The following is a 22099-nucleotide window of genomic DNA, read 5'->3' on the forward strand; positions in this document are numbered from 1 at the left end:
TAAAAAAGAAAAAGAAAACCAATTGGCACATGCGTGAGCATGTGTCAAGGGGTTAGTATATAATTATTGCAGTTCATATTGAAAGTGATTTTGGGAGAGTTCAAAATTAATGGCCCAAATCAAAATCACTTCAAATCTTGAACAAATATGTAATTAACCAGTTTGATGGGTTTTTTTTTTTTTTTTGGGGGTTGAACTATATGATAATTTGCTTTTGTTATTTTATTTCAATTCAACAACTATATTTATCCCAAAAAGAAAATACATGTGTAGAATCTTTTTTTTTTTCTTTTCCTTTCTTGTTAAACTATGATTACGTACAAAGGCAAATTAAGGGCCTCATTTTAAGTTTTGGTCATGGGCCACTCAAAAGTCAGGATAGGCATTGTAGTACGGCCACGTGATATATCTTATATACGTGTTCTTGACAGTCCCAATCTAATTAATGTTTATTGTAAACATGAGACTACAACGAGATTAGATAAGATTGAAAGATATATCAAGTTTAAATCACATCGCTCTAATTTATATTAAAAAGTAGACATTAATAAAGTGATCGAGTGACTTGATGAGGAAGCACGATGCGAGAAAGTTTTCTCATTACCCGAAAGTAGATAATGAACTTTCCCAAATCTAGCCCAACTTTACAGATCTTTTGTGTCTGGTAAACAAAGCCCAAATATGACCCAAGAAAAGTAAAAATATATGGTCATAAGGTAAAGCAGCAGTCTGCTACTCACACACCCAATCTTTTTGTATGAGATACCAAGCCCAATTATATGAAGGGCCCAATCCTACAAGATCTATTCTTCACCAAAAATAGAATATATGAAGGAGGGGTAAGTTTCCTTGGGTACTTTCTAGGCTTAAGCGAGACATGGAAAGCAAAGTGGCGGCCCCCTTCCAGATAAAGGAAAAGGAGTCGAATAATTCAGTGGCAGCTCGTAATTGAAAGGAAAAGTAAAGCGTGGAGATGAAGCTAATAAGGCAGCATAAATTATGAATGGATGAAAATGAAATTACATGTTGTTGAAATTTCTTCTGTGTTTTTGTTTGTCTTCGAACACCGCAACATGAAGTGCACATCTTGCGAGGGCAAATACGACGGAGATGCCGGCGCCTGCAGGCAGTGCTACGAGGACATCAAGGCTAAGGTCGCTTTTCTCACGATTTCCTATGAGTATCCCTTAACCTCCTTCCCTGACGTCGTTCTGTATGGCTCGGACGACGGCCATCCCGACGGCCCTGTAAAAGTTATGGCCCATACGGTCGTTTTGGTCAGTGCCCATTTCGCCAACTTGCTACTTTACTTGAGCAGTGATTTTTGTTCAAGCATTTTGGTGGCTTTACTTTATTTTACTATTCCTGGAAAATAGGTTGACATGTCCAAACTTTACCTTTTGTGTGATGAGCCTCATAATTGCTTTAATGTTTGCTCCTAATTCTTGTTGATCATATGCAGAAAGCTTTTCACTTGTTCCTGGGAAAATATTATTATTCTACCTGGTTTTTGTCCAATGTACACTTTAGAATTCCTTTTGAACCATATCTATTTTCGCTGTAATCGATTAGGCAAGCCGTTCTCCGGTGTTCAGAGCCATCCTTGAGAATGAGACAAAAGAAATCCATATCTACGAATTGTGGCCACCCCAAGAATTTTTTGCTTTTGTCAACTACCTCTACACGGCCGAGATATGCCTTGACCAGCAATCGGCCCGTACACTCCTTGTACTGGCTGAAAAGTACCAGGTGCATCATCTCAGAGACTTGTGCCAGAAGTTCTTGGTGTCCAACCTCAACTGTTACAATTCACTTGCGACCTACACCCTCGGCCACCATCATAACGACAAGCAGATCATCGACGCAGCCTTGACGTTCATCACAAACAACATCGAAAAGCTTGCTTCAAGCGATGAGTACGCGGAGCTAAAGAAAAGTCATCCGCAACTTGTAATCGAAATCTATGAACGTCATTTTGCATCCTTATGAAATTTGTTGTTCCAATTTAAATATATATATATATTTGGAGCTGATATTTTACTGCATCTCGACCACATATGATGTGGTGGAATTATTATAGACATTTTATAAGAGAATTTGTTTGTGGGAATTTTTTATATATTTTTTGTATTTTCAGAGGGTTATATTATTATTATATTAATAATTGGTACAAATTAATACAACATAGAAGAGAGAGAAAGCATATATAAACGAGTTCCGTTAAGCGAGACGTGGCCGCACACCGCTTGAGCGGGTGAACGAAATGTGTAAGCTCCTGGGGTTGGGTGGTTCATGCAACCGCACATCTGTCCCCATGAGACACTCTGCTTCAACCGTCTTGAGTTGGGACAAAAGGTGTTTATGAGGAGGAGGAGGAGTGGCGCAAAAGAATGTATAGCATTAATTGACAAAAACAACCCTGATTACCATACATATTTACACATATAAATGTTTTTCCTTTTCTTTTTTAGTTTGACACATTTTATTTTGTTTTAGAAATATACCAAAATAAGAAGAAATATGATATGCGAATGTGATGTTCTAAGGACTATTGGTAAAATAGCATAAGATGTACAATGGAGATTCATAATGATCAATTCACAACTCAAACGTGATTAGACTATCAATAACATAAGCATGATTTTAATTAAGAGATTTGTATCATATTTATTGATCTCATCCTCTAGTATTAATAATAAATTTTAATAGGCATTCTTTAAAAAAGTGATCATGTTGACGAACACACCTGCCCTGCAAGAGGTTGATTAAATATTTGTATATTTTAGATTGATTTATTCTTCACAAAAATTTATTTGTTTAGACGAATTCTATGATGTATAATGTAATAGATATATATGATACAAAATAAGATTCTCGGTAATAGATATGGAACTAGCATTAGTCATACTCCTTCTCATATTAAGATTTGATATATCTTTGTATCAACATGTAATTCTCAATCAATTTTATGAAATAAAAATTTCAATCACCAATATGTAAGGCTCGTGAACTATATATAATAGTCACCAACCCCATTTATAAAAATTAAAATATATATTATAAAAAAATTCATAGGGGTATTTTCGACCATAATAAATTGGTTCGAAGGTGGCAGCTCCTCAAGTAACGTGAACAGATTCTTCATGGCTGTTTCTAAAACCCCTTAACATATTAAAACCGGAACCTCTAATTATAGTAAAAGCCAGATCTTACTCTCAGAAAAACAAAGCACAAGGAAGAAGAAGAAGTAGAAGAAGAAGTCTCTGAACCACCAAGTCCAAAACAGATCTCACTCTCTGCATATACTGCATTTTCTCACAGAATTTCAGGCATTTTCAAATTGGCTATATAGCTGCATTCTCACTCTGTATCCAGCAGCTTCAGTCCTCTATCTCCTTCACAATGCGATGCCATGGAAGACATGTGAAGGGTAGGGTTAATTCTTTGAGGTATATATCTCCACTTGACTCATATTTCCATTTTGGTTTCTTTTTTTGTTTCTAAATTTTCATTTTTGGGTTCTTTTTTGGGCTACTTAGAAAAAGTTTTGGGAACCCTTTTGAAATTTCTTGTTAATTTGTCTTCTTTTGGGTTATTTCCTTTCAAATCAGAGACAGAAATCTTTGAAAAAATCGTTATATTTTTTTGGATCTTTGAGTCATTTAATTTGTCATGAATGATAGGAAAGTTTCGTTGGGGAGGGTATGGTTGAGTGTCATATCATCTGTCACATCCTTAATTTGATCAAACTTATGATGCTTCCCTAGTTCTAGTATTTTCTGGTTTTGGAGCTAATCAGAGTTTTGAGTCTTGTGAGCTTGTTTTAATAAGACTGTCGGCTCTAAGTTCTGTTAATTAACTTAATTACGATGCTTTCGAGAGAGGAGAGTGGTTAGAAGATATGTCCTAGAATCTCAAACACAAACAAAAATTATGGGTTTGTAGGTTAGAGGAAAAAGTGATTATAAAAAAACAATTTAATTGCAATCCCCAAACAGATTGCAACTGCAAGGCGGACAATTTAAAGGTTGGTGAGAGATTCTTGTCAATCGGGTGAGCCAAGGTAAGCCATTGAAATTGACAACAAATAACCAAACCCTTTTGAATTCCGAGTGACAGAGACAGAAATTGTGGTTGGTTTTAATTTGGTATCACTTCCATATGTGACACTTATGTGAAAATCCACACTTACTTCTTGCTTTATGTTCAATGAGGATTCATTTGGATTGGATGTGGAATTTTTTATTATAAATATTTTTATTTCTTTATTCATTTTATGGAAATACGTGAATTCAATCGGTGCCAATCCTCAAACCTAAGAAATGCTATTTTTAGTTGTATCACAAAATCAACAAATCTAGAGAACCAACATTTCTTTATTTATTTTTGATAGCCCATTTGAGTGGAGGAATTTTAAAAAATGAACTTGAGTTTTAACAAGAAGATAACATTGATTGCAATTAGCATAGAAATATTACATGTAATGTATTTGAAATGAGTAGATACAATCTAATATTATGAATTTGAAATACGATTAAATTTGAACACGGTATACATACAAGTACAAGATTGAAGAAAATACATTGTAGAGAATACTATTTGCTAAAATGCAATCTCGTTTTAGGCATAAAAAGTTACATGGTTTTTCACGACAGTATTGTCCTCAGGCATGGGGGTTTATTCCTCAACTATATGCTTATGAGGGTCAAACTTTAAATACGTATGCTAACATTGGATTTACGATAAGATCATAGTAAAAGGCTAAACTATGTAGGCATAATGGATTTATTATGTTCTCGAATATTACTATGTCTTACTTTGTCAAGATCTTAGCCATGCTTTGTCTAATTCGCATGCCAAATGACTTTAAACCCCTCAACCTTGGCTTATCACAAAGTTGCATTATATGAAGATTGGTAGTTTGCCTTGTGCACAAAATGGTAGTTTCATAATGTTTCCGTTGTTAACAAGGAGAAGATCGCTATAAACTCCATTGCCATATGTTCGTTTGCTTTCAGGAACTCGGCTAAAAAACAATTTGGAGTTCTGGAACATCTGATCCTCTTATGGGTTACAAATTGTTGGCTAAAAGAGTTTGAATATTTTCCAGGCAAGTCATCCCTACAGAGGAAGTGAACCTTCATAGCTTGTAGTTTGGTGCAACCATGGCATGCAGTTCACTGGTTATTCCTACCTCTCCGGCTTCCTCCAGGAGAACAGAAATCTTCAAAGAGCACAATGGTCTCCGGCGGTCACACTCTAGCCAAGACCTTTACAACCGTGCTACTATCCGGAGGTCTTATTCGGATAACCATCTTTGTCACTGCATTAATCGTATCCATGCTGCTTCAACACAACCAAAACTGAAAAACAGCCGTTCGATGGGGATTTTCCCATTTCAATTTTCGACTTCCATTCTCCCAAACTCTGTTCGATCATTCTTGTTTGATCCAGACACGAGTAAGCATATGAGCGTAGTGGAGGAGAAGGACATGAATATGGTGGTGAACTCTGAGGAGAGTGCTGGTGATGAGGAGAGAAAAAGAGCCAATTGGGTGGAGAGGCTTGTGGAAATAAGAAGTAAATGGAGGAATAGGCAGAAAAAAGACGTTGCAGATGAAGACACAAACGACAACTTTTGTGTCAACGGTGAAAATGGTGATTGTGAATGCGGTGGAGAGGAAGGAGGTTGTGCAGTGGATTATACTTCACAAGAAGATGATGGAGAAATTAGTCCTGAATTTTTCTCAAAATTTTTGGTTAGAGTACCATGGTCTGATACCAAGCTTTTTTCTCAGCTAGCCTTCTTGTGCAACCTGGCTTATGTGATCCCACAGATCAAGGTACGTTTTTGTTCAGCATGGTTCAGAAGTCATAACATTTACATAAATTTTTTTTAGTGAAACAGAGGTTGGATATTTCAAGCATGAGGAAATAAATTCACACTGCTAATGCATGTGCAGGCCAATGATTTGAAGAGGTATTATGCGCTACAGTTTGTAACATCTTCATTAGAAAAGAAAGCCGAGTCAGATGAAATCAAAGCAAAACTTGATGAGGACTCTACTTGTGCACCTGTAGCTGCCGAAGTAGCTAGTGAATCCAATTCAGAGAAAGCGGCAGAATCCGAGCAGAAGTGTTCAATCCGTCCATCTGTTGCTTACAATATTGCTGCCTCAGCTGCGTCTTATGTGCGCTCAAGGGATAAGGATAGCCTTCCCCTTGGGTCTAAATCACAGCATGAGGGTGATGGTGAGAATTCAGGCAGAAATTGTGAGACTTCACGGGAGGAAGGAGGGAGCTCAACTCGAATCTATAAACCAGAGGTGGCTGTTTCCATGGCAGCATCGACAATGACAGTAATGGTTGCAGCAGGGGAAAGGGAGAAACAAGAAACAGCAAAGGACCTTCAGTCACTCCACTCCTCACCTTGTGAATGGTTTGTTTGTGATGACTCCAGTACATATACTCGTTGCTTTGTGATTCAGGTAATGTCTTAGCCCTTGATCCCACTTGATCTGTGTTTGATAAATCATTAACTCTACTTTCAGTTGGCAATAGCTCTACAAGGTCTTTTGATATCCAATTAATGAATTACAAAGGCAGAGTTCAAGTGGCACAATCTTCTGATTTCTGAAACAAAGAGATAGTGTGCAGCAGATTGGTAAATACTTAACATGCAAATTATTTTTGCTTGCAGGGTTCCGACTCCCTCTCTTCCTGGCGAGCAAACCTCTTCTTCGAACCCACCAAATTTGAGGTAAGCATAGATTCGGATTCCCCACTTGTTAATGTTGCAGAAGGAAAGAAAATGAGAAACCACTGACAACCCAATGTCCTTGTACAGGGGACAGATGTACTTGTTCACAGAGGAATCTATGAAGCAGCAAAGGGAATGTACGAGCAATTTATGCCGGAAATAATCGACCACTTGAATAAACACGGTGAGCGAGCGAAACTTCAATTTACAGGTCATTCTCTTGGAGGAAGCCTTTCTCTTTTAGTCCACTTGATGCTACTGAGTAGGAAGCTTGTAAAACCCTCCATTCTTCGGCCAGTTGTCACATTTGGCTCACCATTTGTGTTCTGCGGAGGCCAGAAAATACTTGACCAATTGGGCATGGATGAGAATCAAATCCATTCCGTGATGATGCATAGAGATATTGTCCCTAGAGCCTTCTCCTGCAACTACCCTAACCATGTGGCCACACTTCTCAAGCGTTTAAATGGCTCATTTCGGTCACACCCTTGTCTGATAAAAAATGTAAGTATCGAAGTCCACCAAAACATAGATAGGGTTATGGCTTTAAACTCATCTGTCATTTCCCACTCTAACCTCAAAGAATGCTATTCGTGCACAGAGTAGAGTTAAGACCAGAATCTGTAAGGACCAACATATGTAATCAAAAGGCTTTATAAAAAGATGTAGGAAAATGTAGAATTTGATATAGATAACCTATCTACTGAATTTGGAAGTACAAGCAAGTTTTCTCATTCACTGTGTTTTTGTGCAGAAAATATTATACTCTCCCATGGGTAAACTATTCATTCTCCAACCTGACGAAAATTCATCTCCTCCACACCCTCTACTTCCTCTGGGGAGTGCCCTCTATGCTTTGGACAAGACCCAATGTGGATTCTCTTCAAGTCTACTTAGGGCTTTCTTGAACTCCCCACATCCACTAGAAACTCTAAGTGATCCTACAGCTTACGGTTCAGAAGGTACAATCCTACGAGACCATGACTCGAGCAACTATCTAAAGGCTGTGAATGGAGTCCTAAGGCAACACACGAGGATGGTTGTTCGGAAAGTGAGAAAACAGAGGAATCTCTTGTGGCCACTACTTACTTCACCATCTCCACACTCATGGAACCATGAAAATAATCTAGAGAGCAGCGGGTTGGCAACCAAGGAGATACTCACAGGAGTTTAATTCCATTCTGCTTAGATTCTTCTACATGCATATAGGAGATGTTCATATGAAAATAAGGAGAGGATTTAATTTGGCCTCGCTGTTTTGTCGTGTACATCTCTTACCTCCTAACCATCTCTGTATCTATGTAAATCCTCCAGTCCCTGTTGTAAAGAGTTGGTAAAAAAGGTTACTAAACTGTGGGTACAGTATTTAAATTCTACTGTAAAGTATTTTCATTTAATCTCTTCTTTTGTGGGTACAGATTTCAAAACAAAGAGTATACTAAGCACAAGATAATTTCAGACACCATCACCACCACAAAATGGACGAAAGCTGACCGTTAACTTACATTACCAAAGTGAACTTCCACCGTTGTTATGCATTTCCACATTTTATCAGAGTCAAAAGTGAACTTCCTCTTCAACACTTAGCCGAAGGTGGGGAGGGTTAGAAAACACTCGAAAGAAAAACGTGGAAACAGAAAGACTCTATTATATTTGATTCATAACCCAGCCCTGTAATCAGTATATGCATGGATCCCCTTTATACAACTTTTCATTGCCAGCTTTCTCACTGGTTGATAACATTTGCCTTCTTCCTGCCTAGACAACCATAGTTCCCAATTTTCCATCTGAAACTAAGAAATAAACAGCATTCCTACCACTAGCTCTGTATCCTCCTAAAGTAACAATAATAACCATCTTTGCTAGTGGTAGCAAATCAAGCAAAGACCAATAATAACAATAATGACAGAAACAAAAATTACCATACGCATACGGAAATTTGAGTTTGCAGGCTACGATATTTAAGTTGAAGAAAATGAATCCATAATATATTTTGAGCAAAAACAAAGAATGAAATATAGGCCTTCGGGCCCAAAATTTGACATTTTCATATGGCCATGAAAGTGTTTCGAGGCAATACAATGAGAAATCAGGAAGAGATACACTGATCAGGGGAGTATATGCTAATTAAAGTTTAAAACTTGATAAAACTCTAAGAAAGAAGTTGCTTTTGAATTTCATAACCAAGTCCAAACCTGTTTAGCCATGCAAAAGCTACAAGCTTTGTCTGAAATACCCAGAAGTTTTTTTGAGCGCCAGCAGCAATCCCCCAAAAAAATGGGGGATTGAATAAGAAGAAGAAGAAGGGACCTGCTCTGCCGAACTGGTCACTGGGGTGGGCTTTTTGGGATGGCCTATTATGCCACCATGGGCTTGCTGATGTTCGACTTGCATGGTAATTTCAATTTGGGAATTGTTATTTACACCCAGCACCTAAATTTTTTTCTTGGCTTTCTAATTTTACACTTGCCTATTTTTATTTTATTATTTAAAACTGAGAAGCTCATGGCCAGCCCATCGCCTCTATCTCTATGTGATGGCGGCGGAACCAGCAATTTCTTGTTAATGTCAAATTAAAAAAATGACAGTTACTATTTTTTTGAATATCAACCTCTTTTCTTTTGAAAATTGAATCAATATTATTACATGACCACCAACCGAAATAACATTTGCGTCTTCTATATATAGATATTTTCCATATGAGAGGTTGGTGCCAAGGTTACCTTCCTAAAATTTTGAAAAAGTATGTGAAGCTTTTTTTTCTATAACATACTAGAAATTTTCTTTCATGAAACTTTCGTACGGTATGTCTAGATCACATTTTAACATTCTACATATATATAATATAAAATATTTATTTAAAACTTTCGAGGGGCATTGTGACTTCTAGTCAAGTAGCATTGTTATTGTTTTCATCTCTCCAAAAAGATCGGCACATCCTCCATGTCTACATAAGGACCGAAACTTCAACTATCTTGGATGAGGGACATTGGCCTCCTTGAAAATGTAGGCTGCACTAGTCTCTATTTGAAATATAGACAATGGCGGCCTTCATTTGATATAAAGATAGCAATGCTCTTTATTTCTTCATCGAAAGTGGGTGTATGTTGACGTTTACGAGGTTGGTCATGACTTTTCTCTTTTCCTCCTTTTTTTTTTTTTTTTTTTCAAAAGTCAAGAACATTTAAAAAAAAGAAAGAAAAAGAAATGAGAGGCTAAAATTAGAAAGTTCGGAAATTCTTTTGGATGATGCAGTGATGAGATTTTTGGGTGTTTATAGCAACTTCCCTTCGCTTTGATGAGGCCATGGTCCAATTAAAACCAAATCTAGGTTGAAGCCCAGGCTACTGGCCCAGGTCATACCGCTCAAAAAACCGCATAAAAAAAATACCCCTACAAAAATATAATTTAAAAAAATTTTAATTTCCCCAATAATCAAATTTTTTTTATATTTTGTTTTGGATGCTCTCTCTCTCTTCTTCTCCAATAAATTTTCATTTCAAAAACCCTTCACAAATGCACCCCAACTTGACAACCTCCTCCAATCCAAATTCTCTCCCTCTTTGAAAAAAAAGAAAAAAAACCTAATTTTGATCAAAACTTGAAGTCCCATTCAATCAAATGTCCTAACTTTCTGCCCACATTCCTTCCTTGGTTCCTCTTCTTCTCCCTCACCAAGCTTGTACTTCCCTCATTTTCTGATTCGCCGACACTTCCCCACTATTGTTATTGCACAGTTCCCTCTAGGGTTCCTATAATCCCATCTCTTTGTTTCTCCAATCTCCCAATCATCCCCTACGGTTTTGTCCGCTGGGTTTTCTAGGGTTTCTTCCCTGTTCATCAGATTGGGGATTTAATTTAATGTTTAATTGTATTTCTAATTGTCGCTTAGGTTTTTAACTACTGGGTAGGATTCTATTTTGTGATATTTGTTTCCTGAAATACGCAAAAGTTGGTTAGTATTTTTGCAGCAAATGAAAATTTGAACTTTAAAGGGGAAAAAAAGGAAAAATCCTATTTGGGCTATTAGTGGTTTTGGAGCTGAAGGTTTCCTTTTGGTTTTTTTTTTGGAAGAAAGGGTCTACCTAGAGCAAAAAATTGATTTCTGTGTTTTTGTATTTTAGTTGCCATTGTTATTTGGGATTGGGGAAAGATTCAGCTTTGCTGTATTGCTTTTGGGACTTTTGGGGTAAAAGGAAGAGTTATTGTTTGGTGTAGAAGTGAAGGGAAAGCTTAAGCTTGCATGGGCGAACATGAGGGGTGGGCACAGCCACCAAGTGGGCTTTTGCCGAATGGCCTATTGCCCAATGAAGCTGCCTCGGTAATGCGAGTTCTCGACTCAGAGCGATGGTTGAAGGCGGAAGAGAGAACTGCAGAGCTTATTGCCTGCATTCAGCCCAATCCACCCTCCGAGGAGCGCAGAAATGCCGTCGCCGATTATGTTCAGCGGCTCATAATGAAGTGCTTCCCCTGCCAGGTGGGACATACTTATTAATATGTATATATTTGTTTGCTTTAATAACTGTAAGTACATGTTCAATTTCTGATAGAATTCTCATTTTGTTAGAAAAAGAAAAGCACGTTACAATGTTGTATTGCATTATCTAGGTATTGGATACCACAGGTAAATTTTGAAATATTTTCATGGTAATGCGTAAAAACCAATAACTTAAGGATTTTTAGGATGTTCAAGGTTCTGACCGCAGAAGGATGATTGCATAAGTCTTGTAGTTTGAGCTAACAAGAACTAAAGGGCACTCAAGAATTATATCGGATCAGAGAGATGTGTATAACCTCAGGCAGGGTGGAACTTTGAGACTTGTGGGCTTTTGCGGAAGTGACATATAATGGGGTCCACTGGTGGTTTTTTTAGCATGTTTTTCATTGTGACAAAATTGGACCCAATGCTGATGATTATGCTATGAAAAGTTGTTTGTTAACTTGTTGAATCGGTGCATATTTATTGTGTTTCATGTTATTTATGCATTTATTTTCGTTGACCTAAATGTTTGTGATTATGTCCAGGTGTTCACTTTTGGATCTGTACCCCTGAAGACGTATTTGCCTGATGGAGATATTGACCTGACAGCCTTCAGTAAGACTCAAAATTTGAAGGACACATGGGCCCATCAGGTTCGTGATATGCTGGAGAATGAGGAGAAGAACGAGAATGCTGAATTCCGCGTGAAAGAGGTTCAGTACATTCAGGCAGAAGTATGTTCCTCCTATTATCATTAGCATTTTTACCTTTATTTGAGATTCTGTTGTGGCAATGTTCATTAGTTTTTGTCTATATTTGATTCTCTTTATATTTTAATTTTGCTTTTCTGATACTAGATTTAACCATAATACTTCTCTTTGTATATCTACAGGTGAAGATAATCAAGTGCCTTGTGGAAAACATTGTAGTAGACATATCATTCAATCAGCTGGGGGGCTTGTGCACCCTTTGTTTCCTTGAGGAGGTAAATGGTACATTTGTAAACCACGTTAATATTTGTATGCCTTGACTAATTGTATTAATTGCTTCTGCAGGTTGATCATTTGATAAATCAAAATCATTTGTTCAAGCGTAGTATCATTCTGATAAAGGCCTGGTGTTATTATGAGAGCCGAATACTGGGTGCTCACCATGGACTTATCTCAACTTATGCGCTGGAAACTTTGGTTTTATACATATTTCACGTTTTCAACAACTCCTTTGCTGGACCACTTGAGGTGGCTATGGTTAAGTTGGTGTATTATATTGGCATTATTGTTTGTGGATCCATCTGAATGGTTTTCTTTGCTTGTGCAGGTCCTGTATCGTTTTTTAGAGTTTTTTAGTAAATTTGACTGGGACAATTTTTGTGTTAGCCTATGGGGTCCTGTACCCATTAGTGCACTTCCAGATGTAACTGGTATTGATTAATTGCTTTAGTAAACTTTTGACCATCAAGCGTCCATTTTTTTTCCTTCAATTTTTGACAATTTCCTGTTTAAATTTGTTATTGTTTATATCGCAGCCGAACCTCCTCGAAAAGATGGTGGAGAGTTATTACTGAGCAAATTATTTCTTGATGCCTGTAGCTCAGTGTATGCTGTTTTCCCTGGCGGTCAAGAAAATCAGGGCCAGCCTTTTGTTTCCAAACATTTTAATGTTATTGATCCTTTGCGAATCAATAACAACCTGGGACGTAGTGTTAGTAAAGGTATGCCGTTCTGAAACTATATTCTTTGGCATCACTGTTTCTAAGAGATTTACTTTCCATTGTTTTTTGGCCAACATTTGGAATACATTGTTTAATTAATTGGTCGCACTCATTACTTGTTTACAAGTGTGAAACAGTATGCTTCCTATTTTGGAAGTAATTATGTGTATATAAATAATAAAAAATTCGGACTTCAAATCATTAAGAACGTGATTTAGATATTTTTTTTTTTCTTCCTGTAAGTAGAACAGAAGATGATGAAACTATGGTTTTTATGGGAGTAAAAAAAAAAGTGCAACTGAAAACAGCTGATAATGTGGAAGGCAACAATATCCATGTTAAGTTGAAAATGGGCTCATTCAAATTGACAGACACAAAGTCTTATGTGTAAGAGAATGTGACTATTTCATAGGACACCCAAAGAGTCTTTTGGTGTGAATACATGTAAACTTCATTGTCTTTCCTTAATTTTTTTTTAATGTTGTTTGTAAGGTGTAACTGTCTTGCTTGATTTCCTATCTGTTCGCATTGTTGGGTGTTATTATATATTGTGTATGTATATTTTCCAGGTAACTTCTTCAGAATACGCAGTGCATTTGCATTTGGGGCTAAAAGGCTGGCCAGGTTGCTTGATTGTGCCAAAGAGGATCTATATTTTGAAGTAAATCAGTTTTTCCTGAACACTTGGGATAGACATGGGAGTGGTCATCGACCTGATGCACCACGAAACGATTTGAGGCGCATGAGACTTTCAAATCCAGACCACTTACATGGATCTGAGAATCTCAGGAACATTTCACGCGACCAAAAAAACGAAAGTTCCTCTGGTCGTGGTACTCATGGTGACGGGATGCTTGGCTCACTTAGTGTTCCCTCCCAGCATGGTAGTTATCCTTTAGAAAGCACATCCGGGAACAGTGATGTGCCTACTGGAACTCATGCTCAAAGCCAAAAGAATCATGGGAACACAAACACTGCTAGGGCGTCTGATCAGATTAGAAAGGAAACCAATTCCAATCTGGGTGCAAAGGTTGATAAAGGTCAGAGAAGTGCTAGACCTGATAACTTGGTGAATGACCTCCATGGGAGGTTTCTTTTTGCAAGGACACGTTCTAGTCCTGAGCTTACTGATTCGTATGGTGAAGTTTCTTCTCAAGGTAGACGCAACAGAGCCCCTGAGAGTGGGAAAACCCAAACTTATTCGACAAGGTTGGATAATAGCAGGAGGAAAAACCTGGACTCTGACAGTATGGCAAGCCACAGAGTTAGATCTTCAACTGATGATCCTTCATCTGCTAGACACATCTCATCCCGTCAAAGCCTTGATGCTACTGTTGATTCAAATAGCTATCATGACGAATCGGGATTGAATGCCGTTGCTGATGATTATGCTTCTATTTCGGGGACACAAGGGATGCACCAGGAGGAGCAAGATCTTGTTAACATGATGGCATCTTCTACAGCTCATGGTTTTAATGGGCCAGTCCATCTTCCATTGAATTTGGCTTCGAGTCACCTACCACTTCCAATCCCACCATCCATCCTTGCTTCTATGGGATATGCTCAGAGAAATATGGGTGGAATGGTTCCCACAAATTTTCCCATGATTGAGACTCCTTGGGGAACAAATATGCAATTTCCCCAAGGTGTTGTCCCATCACCATTAGCCCCTTATTTCCCTGGCTTGGGGTTGTCTTCGAATCCTGAAGACTCAGTGGAACCTAGTAATGAAAATTTTGGATCTGTGGAAATGAACTCAGGTGAAACTGATCATGATTTCTGGCATCAGCAGGAAAGGGGCTCTACTGGTGGATTTGATCTTGAAAATGGAAGTTTTGAATTGCTTCAGGAAGATGATAAGCAACAGTCAACTTCAGCTGGTTATAACTTTCATCCTTCATCTCGGGTAGGCACCTCAGGAAGTTCTATGCGAGTTCAACAAAAGCCTAAAGAAAACCGAGATGAATCGAGGGAAGATCATGTGGATAATTTTCAGTATCAAGATAACAAAGGAAATGAGGTATACTTTGATGACCGAACTGTGAGTTCTAGGTCTGCAACTTATACAAGTTCAGTGAGAAGTAAGACCTCCTCTGAGAGTTCTTGGGAAGGATCATCAGCAAAGGTCTCAAAGTCAACAAGGGAAAAACGGGGTAGGAAAACTGCTCTTTCAGCAGCGCCGTCTGCTGCATTTGGGAAAGGCAAGAGTGTGTCTGAACATTCATCTACCCAGGCAGATGATGACAACAGAGATTGGAATCAACCTACGACTTTAGGTGCCGAAATGGTAGAAAGAAGCACAGGATCTCAACCCACTGCTTCTTTGCATGTTCCAAGGCATCAAATGCCTGGTTTTGAACCATCTCAGACAAGTGGATCAGATTCGTTGATACCATTTGCTCCAGTGCTCTTAGGTCCTGGTTCACGACAGAGAGCTTCAAATGATTCTGGGATGCTTTTTTATCCTACGGGGCCTCCAGTTCCATTTGTTACAATGCTTCCTTATAATTACTTCTCAACAGAGACAGGAACTTCAGATGTATCAGCTAACCAATTTAGTAGAGAAGAGGGACCGGATAATAGTGATTCTGGTCAGAATTTTGATTCATCTGAGGGAGCTGATCAGCCTGAGGTATTAAGTACTTCTAACTCTATTGGAAGGGCTGCTCCTATTGAGGCATCAGAGCATAAGTCCGACATTCTACACAGCGATTTTGCAAGTCATTGGCAGAATTTGCAATATGGACGTATTTGCCAAAATTCTCGGCATCCTTCACCTGTGGTTTATCCATCACCAGTTATGGTGCCCCCTGTCTACTTACAAGGACGATTTCCTTGGGATGGCCCTGGGAGACCTCTTTCAGCCAACATGAATCTTTTCAATCAGCTTGTGGGTTATGGGCCTCGACTGGTTCCTGTTGCTCCTCTCCAGTCTGTTTCTAACAGGCCTGCCAGTGTTTATCAACGTTATGTCGAAGAGATTCCAAGATATCGTAGTGGGACTGGGACCTACCTGCCAAATCCTGTAAGATAACATATACCTGTTCCTTATCAGCTGATTATTTTGGAATTTTATTTTTCATTAACCATGTTGCACCTACCAATCTTGTCTGTTGGACCAGTGCTTGGTTTCTGAAAAGTTAGGCTTTATTTAAATGTGATGTAGAAAAGAAGTTTTCCATCATTTTATTTTACCTCTCATGATTTACCCAAAACAAAAACACTACAGCTTTAGGTGATCACTTACATACTGCTGCAGTTTTATTTATCCCTTTTATCCCCTTTTAATTAATTCAGAAGGTTACTGTACGGGATCGGCATCCTTCAAGCACAAGAAGGGGGAATTACAATTATGAAAGAAATGATCACCATGGTGATAGAGAAGGAAACTGGAATACTAATTCAAAGTCACGAGCTTCTGGCCGCAACCACAGTCGCAACCAAGGTGAGAAGCCAAATTCAAGAGCAGACCGTTTGGCAGCTAGTGACAGCCGAGCTGAAAGGCCATGGAGCTCACATAGGCAGGACTCATTCCCTTCATATCAATCTCAAAATGGTCCTATCCGCTCAAACACTACACAGAGTGGTTCCACAAATGTTGCTTATGGCATGTATCCGCTACCAGCCATGAACCCCAGTGGGGTGTCATCAAATGGACCTTCCATTCCATCAGTTGTCATGTTGTATCCTTATGACCATAATACTGGCTATGGGCCACCTGCAGAACAACTTGAGTTTGGTTCTCTTGGACCAGTGGGCTTCTCAGGATTGAATGAAGTTTCACAGCTAAATGAGGGGAACAGGATGAGTGGAGTATTTGAGGAACAAAGGTTTCATGGTGGCTCTGCTCAACGATCTTCGCCTGATCAGCCTTCTTCACCCCACCTCCAAAGGTAGTTGGTTCAGGTGTATTTTTCCTTCTTTTGGGGGAGGGGTTTTGGTGGTTGGTGGTTCTGGGTGCCATGGTAGCGTCTCAAAGGCCAAACTCTTAAGATTTTATTCAGAGCAATTTCCTTTTTTATTTTCGTTATTTTCAACCTATCATTTCTTCAATGGGATTGTTTTGTGATGCTTTCTATTATCTTGACAGGGGAGTTTGATTATTTTGCCAGCTCAGTGGCCCAGAGGAATTATCAGATGAAAGATGAGGATTTTCCACCTCTACCTTTAACAGATCAGGAAGGGAACGATGATAGAAGAAACTACAATGAGAATCCCTCCCATTACCAAGCGTTCTTGTTCTCACCCCAATCTTAAAAAGGAAGGAATTTGACCATTTCATTCCATGATTTCCTAATATCTTCCTAATCACATCATATCTGCTTGGAGCTTTTTGTGTACACTAGAAATCAATTTATTTGCTCCATTTTCAAGAATACAAGCTTTGGTGGTAAATGAGGGTGATGGTGATGGTGATGTGATGATGAAGGGGAAGGCAGGACTCGGCGTCTTAAATTCCAGTTTAGGGTTAGGCACTTTGTAACTCTACTGAAGTAGAAACTCGCTTTAGGTTCAGAACTTAGGATTTTACTGTGTTACATAATTGGTCTACCTGAAATCTCTTTCACACAATGTACTAGGGTTTTTGGATGAGTAGCTGTGTATCAGTTCTCTTTTATGTACTCTTGTTTAAGATTTTCAAGAGAGTAGTAATTACACCACCATAGATGAAATTGGGTCATGTTTGGTTTACTTGACAATCTTTTAGTTCTTTCTTTCAAAAATTTTTTTTTCTGATACAGGAAATTGATCATTTTCCGTTCATTTGTTCTTCAATATTTCCCAAATAATAAATTATGTTTGGTAGTAAATGTTGAGAAACAGGTGCACCAAGGTTCACATATCATATTCTTTGTAAGTGTTTGTAGGCCTCTGAGTTGCATGTGAGTGTCTGATTGTAAGTTGGTCCTCTGCCTTCCTATGTAAACACAACTTCAAATAAACCTATACCTCCATTGAAAAGGCTCTTTACCTTTCTTTAGGCATTAATCCGTTTTTCTCTTTAAAATGTAATTTCTAAGAACAAGCCTCCTTCATAGCTCAACAAAATGAATCTTGTAACCGAAAACCAAAACTCCCTTTTATTCTATATTTTTCATCTTTTATTCAACAATTGTTTTTTTTTTTGGGTAATTAAATGAATTGATAAACCAAAAAGAGGGCAAAGCCCAAAGAACAAAACAACCTCAAGGTCAACAAACCAACCAAGAGTTCTGACCCAAAAAAAAACCAAAAGACGAGACCAACCAAGAGAACACAAAGGGGCCACACCAACCAAAGAGCCTGAACCCTAAACCCAAACCCAAACAAAATTAGGTTTCTTTATAAACAACCGAAGCCGCCGTAGCTCCTTTCTGATACATTGGGTACCTCTCTCTCTCTCTCCCTAGATTATTAAGTTTTTTCATATGAAGTTTCATGGGTTTGTTTTGTTCCAAGTTACAGGGACACTGATACTTAGGGGTGGGCATTAGAATCGCAAAACCGCAAAACCGAATCAAATTAAATTGAAAAAATTCAAAAAAAAATCGTGTTGATTAAAAAAGTAAATAATCGAGTCAAATCCGAACTTGACCGGTTCAGAGGGCTTCCGGTTTCGGTTTTCTACTACAAGAGACCGGTCCAATATAATTAATTAATATATATTTTTATATTATATATATTTATATATAGTTAACATGGGGCTGTTTTGTGTGGCTGTCTAAAATATTATTGTACGCACACACACAGGATCATCACAACTAAAACACGACTTAGGTTTCTTTCTTCCTTCTTTGGTTTGATTTCCTCTCTCTCTCTCTCTCTGATCTGAGCGGCCGAACCTCTCTTTTCCTCTGCGTGAAACCTCTCTTTCAGCCATCCTTGTTCTTCTTCAGCCGTCGCGCCGCCGAAGCTCTCTCAGTTGTCGCGCCGTCGTCACGCAAGCAGGTTCGATTCTGGCTTTCTTTTTTTCTTTTTGTTTCTTTTCCCCCTTCGATTCTCTGTCTGACCATCTCTATGTCCTCCATCAGCAGTTCGTGCAGATCATCATCCATATTTCTGGAGTAGGTTGCAGCTTCCAGCAGACGCACTCTTTTTTTTCTCCCCTTGACGCAGCCGCGCACTCCTTCTCGTCACTTTTCCATTGAAGACTCTCTCTCTACCAAAGGTGAATTTCTCACTCTTCTGTAAATGCTTAATCTTCAATATTGTTATTTCCAATCTCTATTTGCATTTTTATTTACTTTTATTGAGCGATTTATTCTCTGAAAATTTCAATCTCTGTTTGCATTTTTGGCTGGATTATTTACTCAACCCAAAACTCATACATTCAGATTACTGTATGCCTGTTATTATGTTGTTTTTAGATCTTAAAAATAAGATAAGAAAAGTGGAATTAGGGAATTATATCAAACTTTCATGACTGTATAAATCAAGATTTCTGCTCATTATTTGTTTAGGGAATTAGATCTGGTTGATTGCAGCTTTCCTTATGGCATCAATCAAAGTAGAGATTTATGAGGAAAAAAGAAGTTATGACTTATGTTCTGTTTGTGTTCATGTACATTGAAAATTGTAATTAGCTTGTAGTTGGCTTTTGTTTGGTGTTTTGGTTTGATTTACTAGTGTGCATTCAAATTTATTAATTGATTAATTGACAGTGCATAACAGATTTTCCGTTCAGTTTTTCAGTTTTTCAGTTTTGCATATTTGCAGATTTTAAGTTTTTCGTTTGCTTTATTACTGCTGTCATAGGCAACTATTTTTAGAAATTGGCTTGTATAGGTTCTTTGTTTTTTCGTGCTGAATCCAATGATGCAAAGAACGTCAAAATTGGGCTAGTGGTTTGAAAGTTAAAGGCTAAAAACTGAACAGAGGTCAGATGTGTCAAAACTGCAATTTGAAACTCTTTATTTTCTTGCTTTGCTTAAGTCTAGTTAATTGGTTTCTGTTTTTCAGTTGCTTTCTAGTTAAGTGTTGATATTATCATTTAGTTGGAAATGAAGCTTTGTATCATGATAGTGTGCTATATGCTTTGTATAATGATAAGTGTTGCTGTATGCTGAGTTTGTGTTAAATACATGCTATATATGCTGGTACAAAAAAGTTAGCATGATAGTATATAAATTTGGGGTATGTTAGTATATAAATACATTTTGGGTAGGTTGGGCCCATGCCCAAACCGAAACCGCATGAACCAAATCGAATCGGACAGGTCTGGGTTGGTTTGGATTTCTGTACCGATTTTAAGCAAAATCGGTCCAAATCGAACCGATCTGTACTTTCGGATTAGGTTCTATTTTTTCCCCAAAACCGGTCCAAATCGAACTGTGCCCACCCCTACTGATACTTCACTCGAATCTGTTTGGTATTTATTTGATTTTTAGATTTCCATTGTATTAAGATGTCCATTTTGGTTTGTTAAATCCTAAGAAGCTCGGACACGGATACGATACGACACGACACAGGGATACGACAAATTTTCAAAAATTAGGATACGGTACGTTGTGGATATTGCAATTTAAAAAATATATAAAAATTAAAAAATAACAATATATATAATTTAAAACATATTTTAAATAACATAAAAATGATAATATTATTACTTTTAACATACTTCCACTTGTCGTGGTTTTTTAACTTGTAATATTATTACTTTTAATAAGACAAACAAAACAAAATCCTTTTGTCAAAACGATAAGACCAGCCATCACGTGGGGTGTGGGTGAAACTGTGAGTATTAAACAAACAAAATCCTTTGACCAAAAAATAAAAAATAAAAAATCCTTTTGTCAAAAGAACAGAGAAGCACGCGTGAGAAAACAAAATGAAAATGGAGAAGAGAACCCGACGCCGGCGACAATGAAGAAGAAGAAATTGATGAGTAGGGGCGCCGCTGGATGAAGAAGAAAAAGGAAGATCTGGGCTTCTTAAGGATGAAGAAGAAGAAGTGATGAGTGGGGGCACTGGTGGCTGAAGAAGAAGAAGGAAGATCTGGGCTTCTTATTTATATAGAAGAAGGAAGTTACAAAGATATTGATACTTCAACCGAATCTGTTTGATATGTATTTGATTTTTAGATTTCCATTGTATTAAATTCTTTTTGAACTGTTGTACATGGCGTCCATTTTGGTTTGTTAAATCCTATTTTGATTAGTGACAAAGGAGTATATGCTATAAACAATAAGCTGCCTCTGCTTGAAGGTGTCTGTAGGACCATACAATAGAAAAGATGTGTTTTCAATCTCATTCTTCTGCTCTCCTAGATCTCGTGTGAAGCTAAAGCACCAGGAAGAGTTTCAAGTTTCCTGTACAATATTTTTTTTATACTTAATTTTCATGTGTATATAATTTTGGAGGAGCCAATGATAGTAATGGAGATCAAACGCCGAGACACAATTGCTGATGATAGTTGGGGAAAATACATAATCTGTAAACACAAAAAAATAAAAACAAAGTCGATGCCACCAAAACCACCACTGTCACTACAATTGCACTGGGCATATAAATAGTATCGCTGCCCGGCTATACTAGATTCTTTTTTTTATAAAAGAAATAGTCTAGCCTGGCGGCTATACTCATTTTTCCTTTAAAAAAAAATAGTATAGCCGCCCGGCTTTACGTTTCTGACACGTGGCACCTATGTGTTGGGTGTGTCTTTTTTTAAATATATAAATAGTATAGCCGTTCGGCTATACCTTTTTAAAAAGAAAATTTAATGTAGGAAATTTCGCCGGATTAGACATGTGCAGGTTTTAAAATAAAAAAAATTTAATATATGTAATTAAGTAATATCTTAGCCTTTTTGAATTACTTTAATTAGTAATTATATTTTAATTATTAATTAGTATAAAAAATTTATAGAAAAAGTCCGCAAAATAATTAATTTCTATTTACTAAGTTTTTTGTGAAATCGTTTGGGTGTCCTAATTAAATTTCTCCATAACCCAAGAGCCATATCCATTATTAGTAGGCCATTACTCAAGTATGTATTGTCCCATTTTCATTTTTTTACTTTTCCAGAGTTATTACCCAAATATTCTAGCGCCTTCACGTTTAATGATGTATTATACACGTACGCACATATTTCTCATGTTTAATACACCTATTTTTTACAAAAATTTCGATAAGACACAAAATTCATGTATTATACACAAAATTCTCACAT

At 37.6% G+C, this 22099-nt stretch overlaps 3 protein-coding genes and 2 long non-coding RNA genes across 8 annotated transcripts; 4 read left to right on the plus strand and 1 right to left on the minus strand.

Moving 5' to 3' along the window:
- Nucleotides 851-2130, plus strand: LOC18785069 (BTB/POZ domain-containing protein At4g08455). The gene is made up of 2 exons (XM_007220117.2): nucleotides 851-1277; nucleotides 1573-2130. The coding sequence occupies exons 1-2, from the start codon at nucleotides 1008-1010 to the stop codon at nucleotides 1987-1989; spliced, it is 687 nt and encodes a 228-aa protein (XP_007220179.2). The 5' UTR covers nucleotides 851-1007; the 3' UTR covers nucleotides 1990-2130.
- LOC18786728 lies at nucleotides 3213-8161 on the plus strand. Its single transcript, XM_007219972.2, has 6 exons — nucleotides 3213-3449; nucleotides 5019-5843; nucleotides 5964-6488; nucleotides 6701-6760; nucleotides 6848-7264; nucleotides 7515-8161. Exons 2-6 carry the CDS (start codon nucleotides 5166-5168, stop codon nucleotides 7932-7934), a joined length of 2100 nt encoding a protein of 699 aa, XP_007220034.2. The 5' UTR covers nucleotides 3213-3449; nucleotides 5019-5165; the 3' UTR covers nucleotides 7935-8161.
- On the minus strand, nucleotides 7296-9200 carry LOC109947701. Its single transcript, XR_002270508.1, has 3 exons — nucleotides 8266-9200; nucleotides 8039-8077; nucleotides 7296-7381 (listed from the first exon to the last, which is right to left on the minus strand). It is a non-coding gene; the product is annotated as an uncharacterized LOC109947701 (long non-coding RNA).
- On the plus strand, nucleotides 9989-17651 carry LOC18786583. 3 transcript variants are annotated; one of them, XM_020556815.1, is made up of 9 exons: nucleotides 9989-11237; nucleotides 11786-11974; nucleotides 12133-12225; nucleotides 12296-12478; nucleotides 12558-12660; nucleotides 12766-12951; nucleotides 13521-15976; nucleotides 16252-16844; nucleotides 17042-17651. In XM_020556815.1, exons 1-9 carry the CDS (start codon nucleotides 11004-11006, stop codon nucleotides 17049-17051), a joined length of 4047 nt encoding a protein of 1348 aa, XP_020412404.1. In that variant the 5' UTR covers nucleotides 9989-11003; the 3' UTR covers nucleotides 17052-17651. The 3 variants fall into 3 exon arrangements, 2 of the variants coding, with proteins under 2 accessions (XP_020412404.1, XP_007220305.1); XM_007220243.2 differs by having other exon boundaries at nucleotides 9994-11237; nucleotides 16249-16844; XR_002270136.1 differs by having other exon boundaries at nucleotides 9995-11237; nucleotides 16249-16916.
- On the plus strand, nucleotides 18468-21180 carry LOC109947652. 2 transcript variants are annotated; one of them, XR_002270434.1, is made up of 2 exons: nucleotides 18468-18879; nucleotides 18963-21180. It is a non-coding gene; the product is annotated as an uncharacterized LOC109947652 (long non-coding RNA). The 2 variants fall into 2 exon arrangements; XR_002270435.1 differs by having other exon boundaries at nucleotides 18498-18879; nucleotides 18966-21180.

The sequence above is a fragment of the Prunus persica genome, chromosome G2 (assembly GCF_000346465.2).
Source record: "Prunus persica cultivar Lovell chromosome G2, Prunus_persica_NCBIv2, whole genome shotgun sequence".
Lineage (NCBI taxonomy): Eukaryota > Viridiplantae > Streptophyta > Magnoliopsida > Rosales > Rosaceae > Prunus > Prunus persica.

Excerpts from the sequence above, each read along its gene's own strand:
- LOC18786728 (XM_007219972.2), top strand. The coding sequence starts at position 5,166 with ATGGCATGCAGTTCACTGGTTATTCCTACCTCTCCGGCTTCCTCCAGG. Across the intron at positions 5,844-5,963 it reads ATGTGATCCCACAGATCAAG|GCCAATGATTTGAAGAGGTA; the intron begins GTACGTTTTTGT and ends ATGCATGTGCAG. Across the intron at positions 7,265-7,514 it reads ACCCTTGTCTGATAAAAAAT|AAAATATTATACTCTCCCAT; the intron begins GTAAGTATCGAA and ends GTTTTTGTGCAG.
- LOC18786583 (XM_007220243.2), top strand. The coding sequence starts at position 11,004 with ATGGGCGAACATGAGGGGTGGGCACAGCCACCAAGTGGGCTTTTGCCG. Across the intron at positions 12,226-12,295 it reads CCCTTTGTTTCCTTGAGGAG|GTTGATCATTTGATAAATCA; the intron begins GTAAATGGTACA and ends TTGCTTCTGCAG. Across the intron at positions 12,661-12,765 it reads TGCACTTCCAGATGTAACTG|CCGAACCTCCTCGAAAAGAT; the intron begins GTATTGATTAAT and ends TTTATATCGCAG.
- LOC18785069 (XM_007220117.2), top strand. The coding sequence starts at position 1,008 with ATGAAAATGAAATTACATGTTGTTGAAATTTCTTCTGTGTTTTTGTTT. Across the intron at positions 1,278-1,572 it reads TGGCCCATACGGTCGTTTTG|GCAAGCCGTTCTCCGGTGTT; the intron begins GTCAGTGCCCAT and ends GTAATCGATTAG.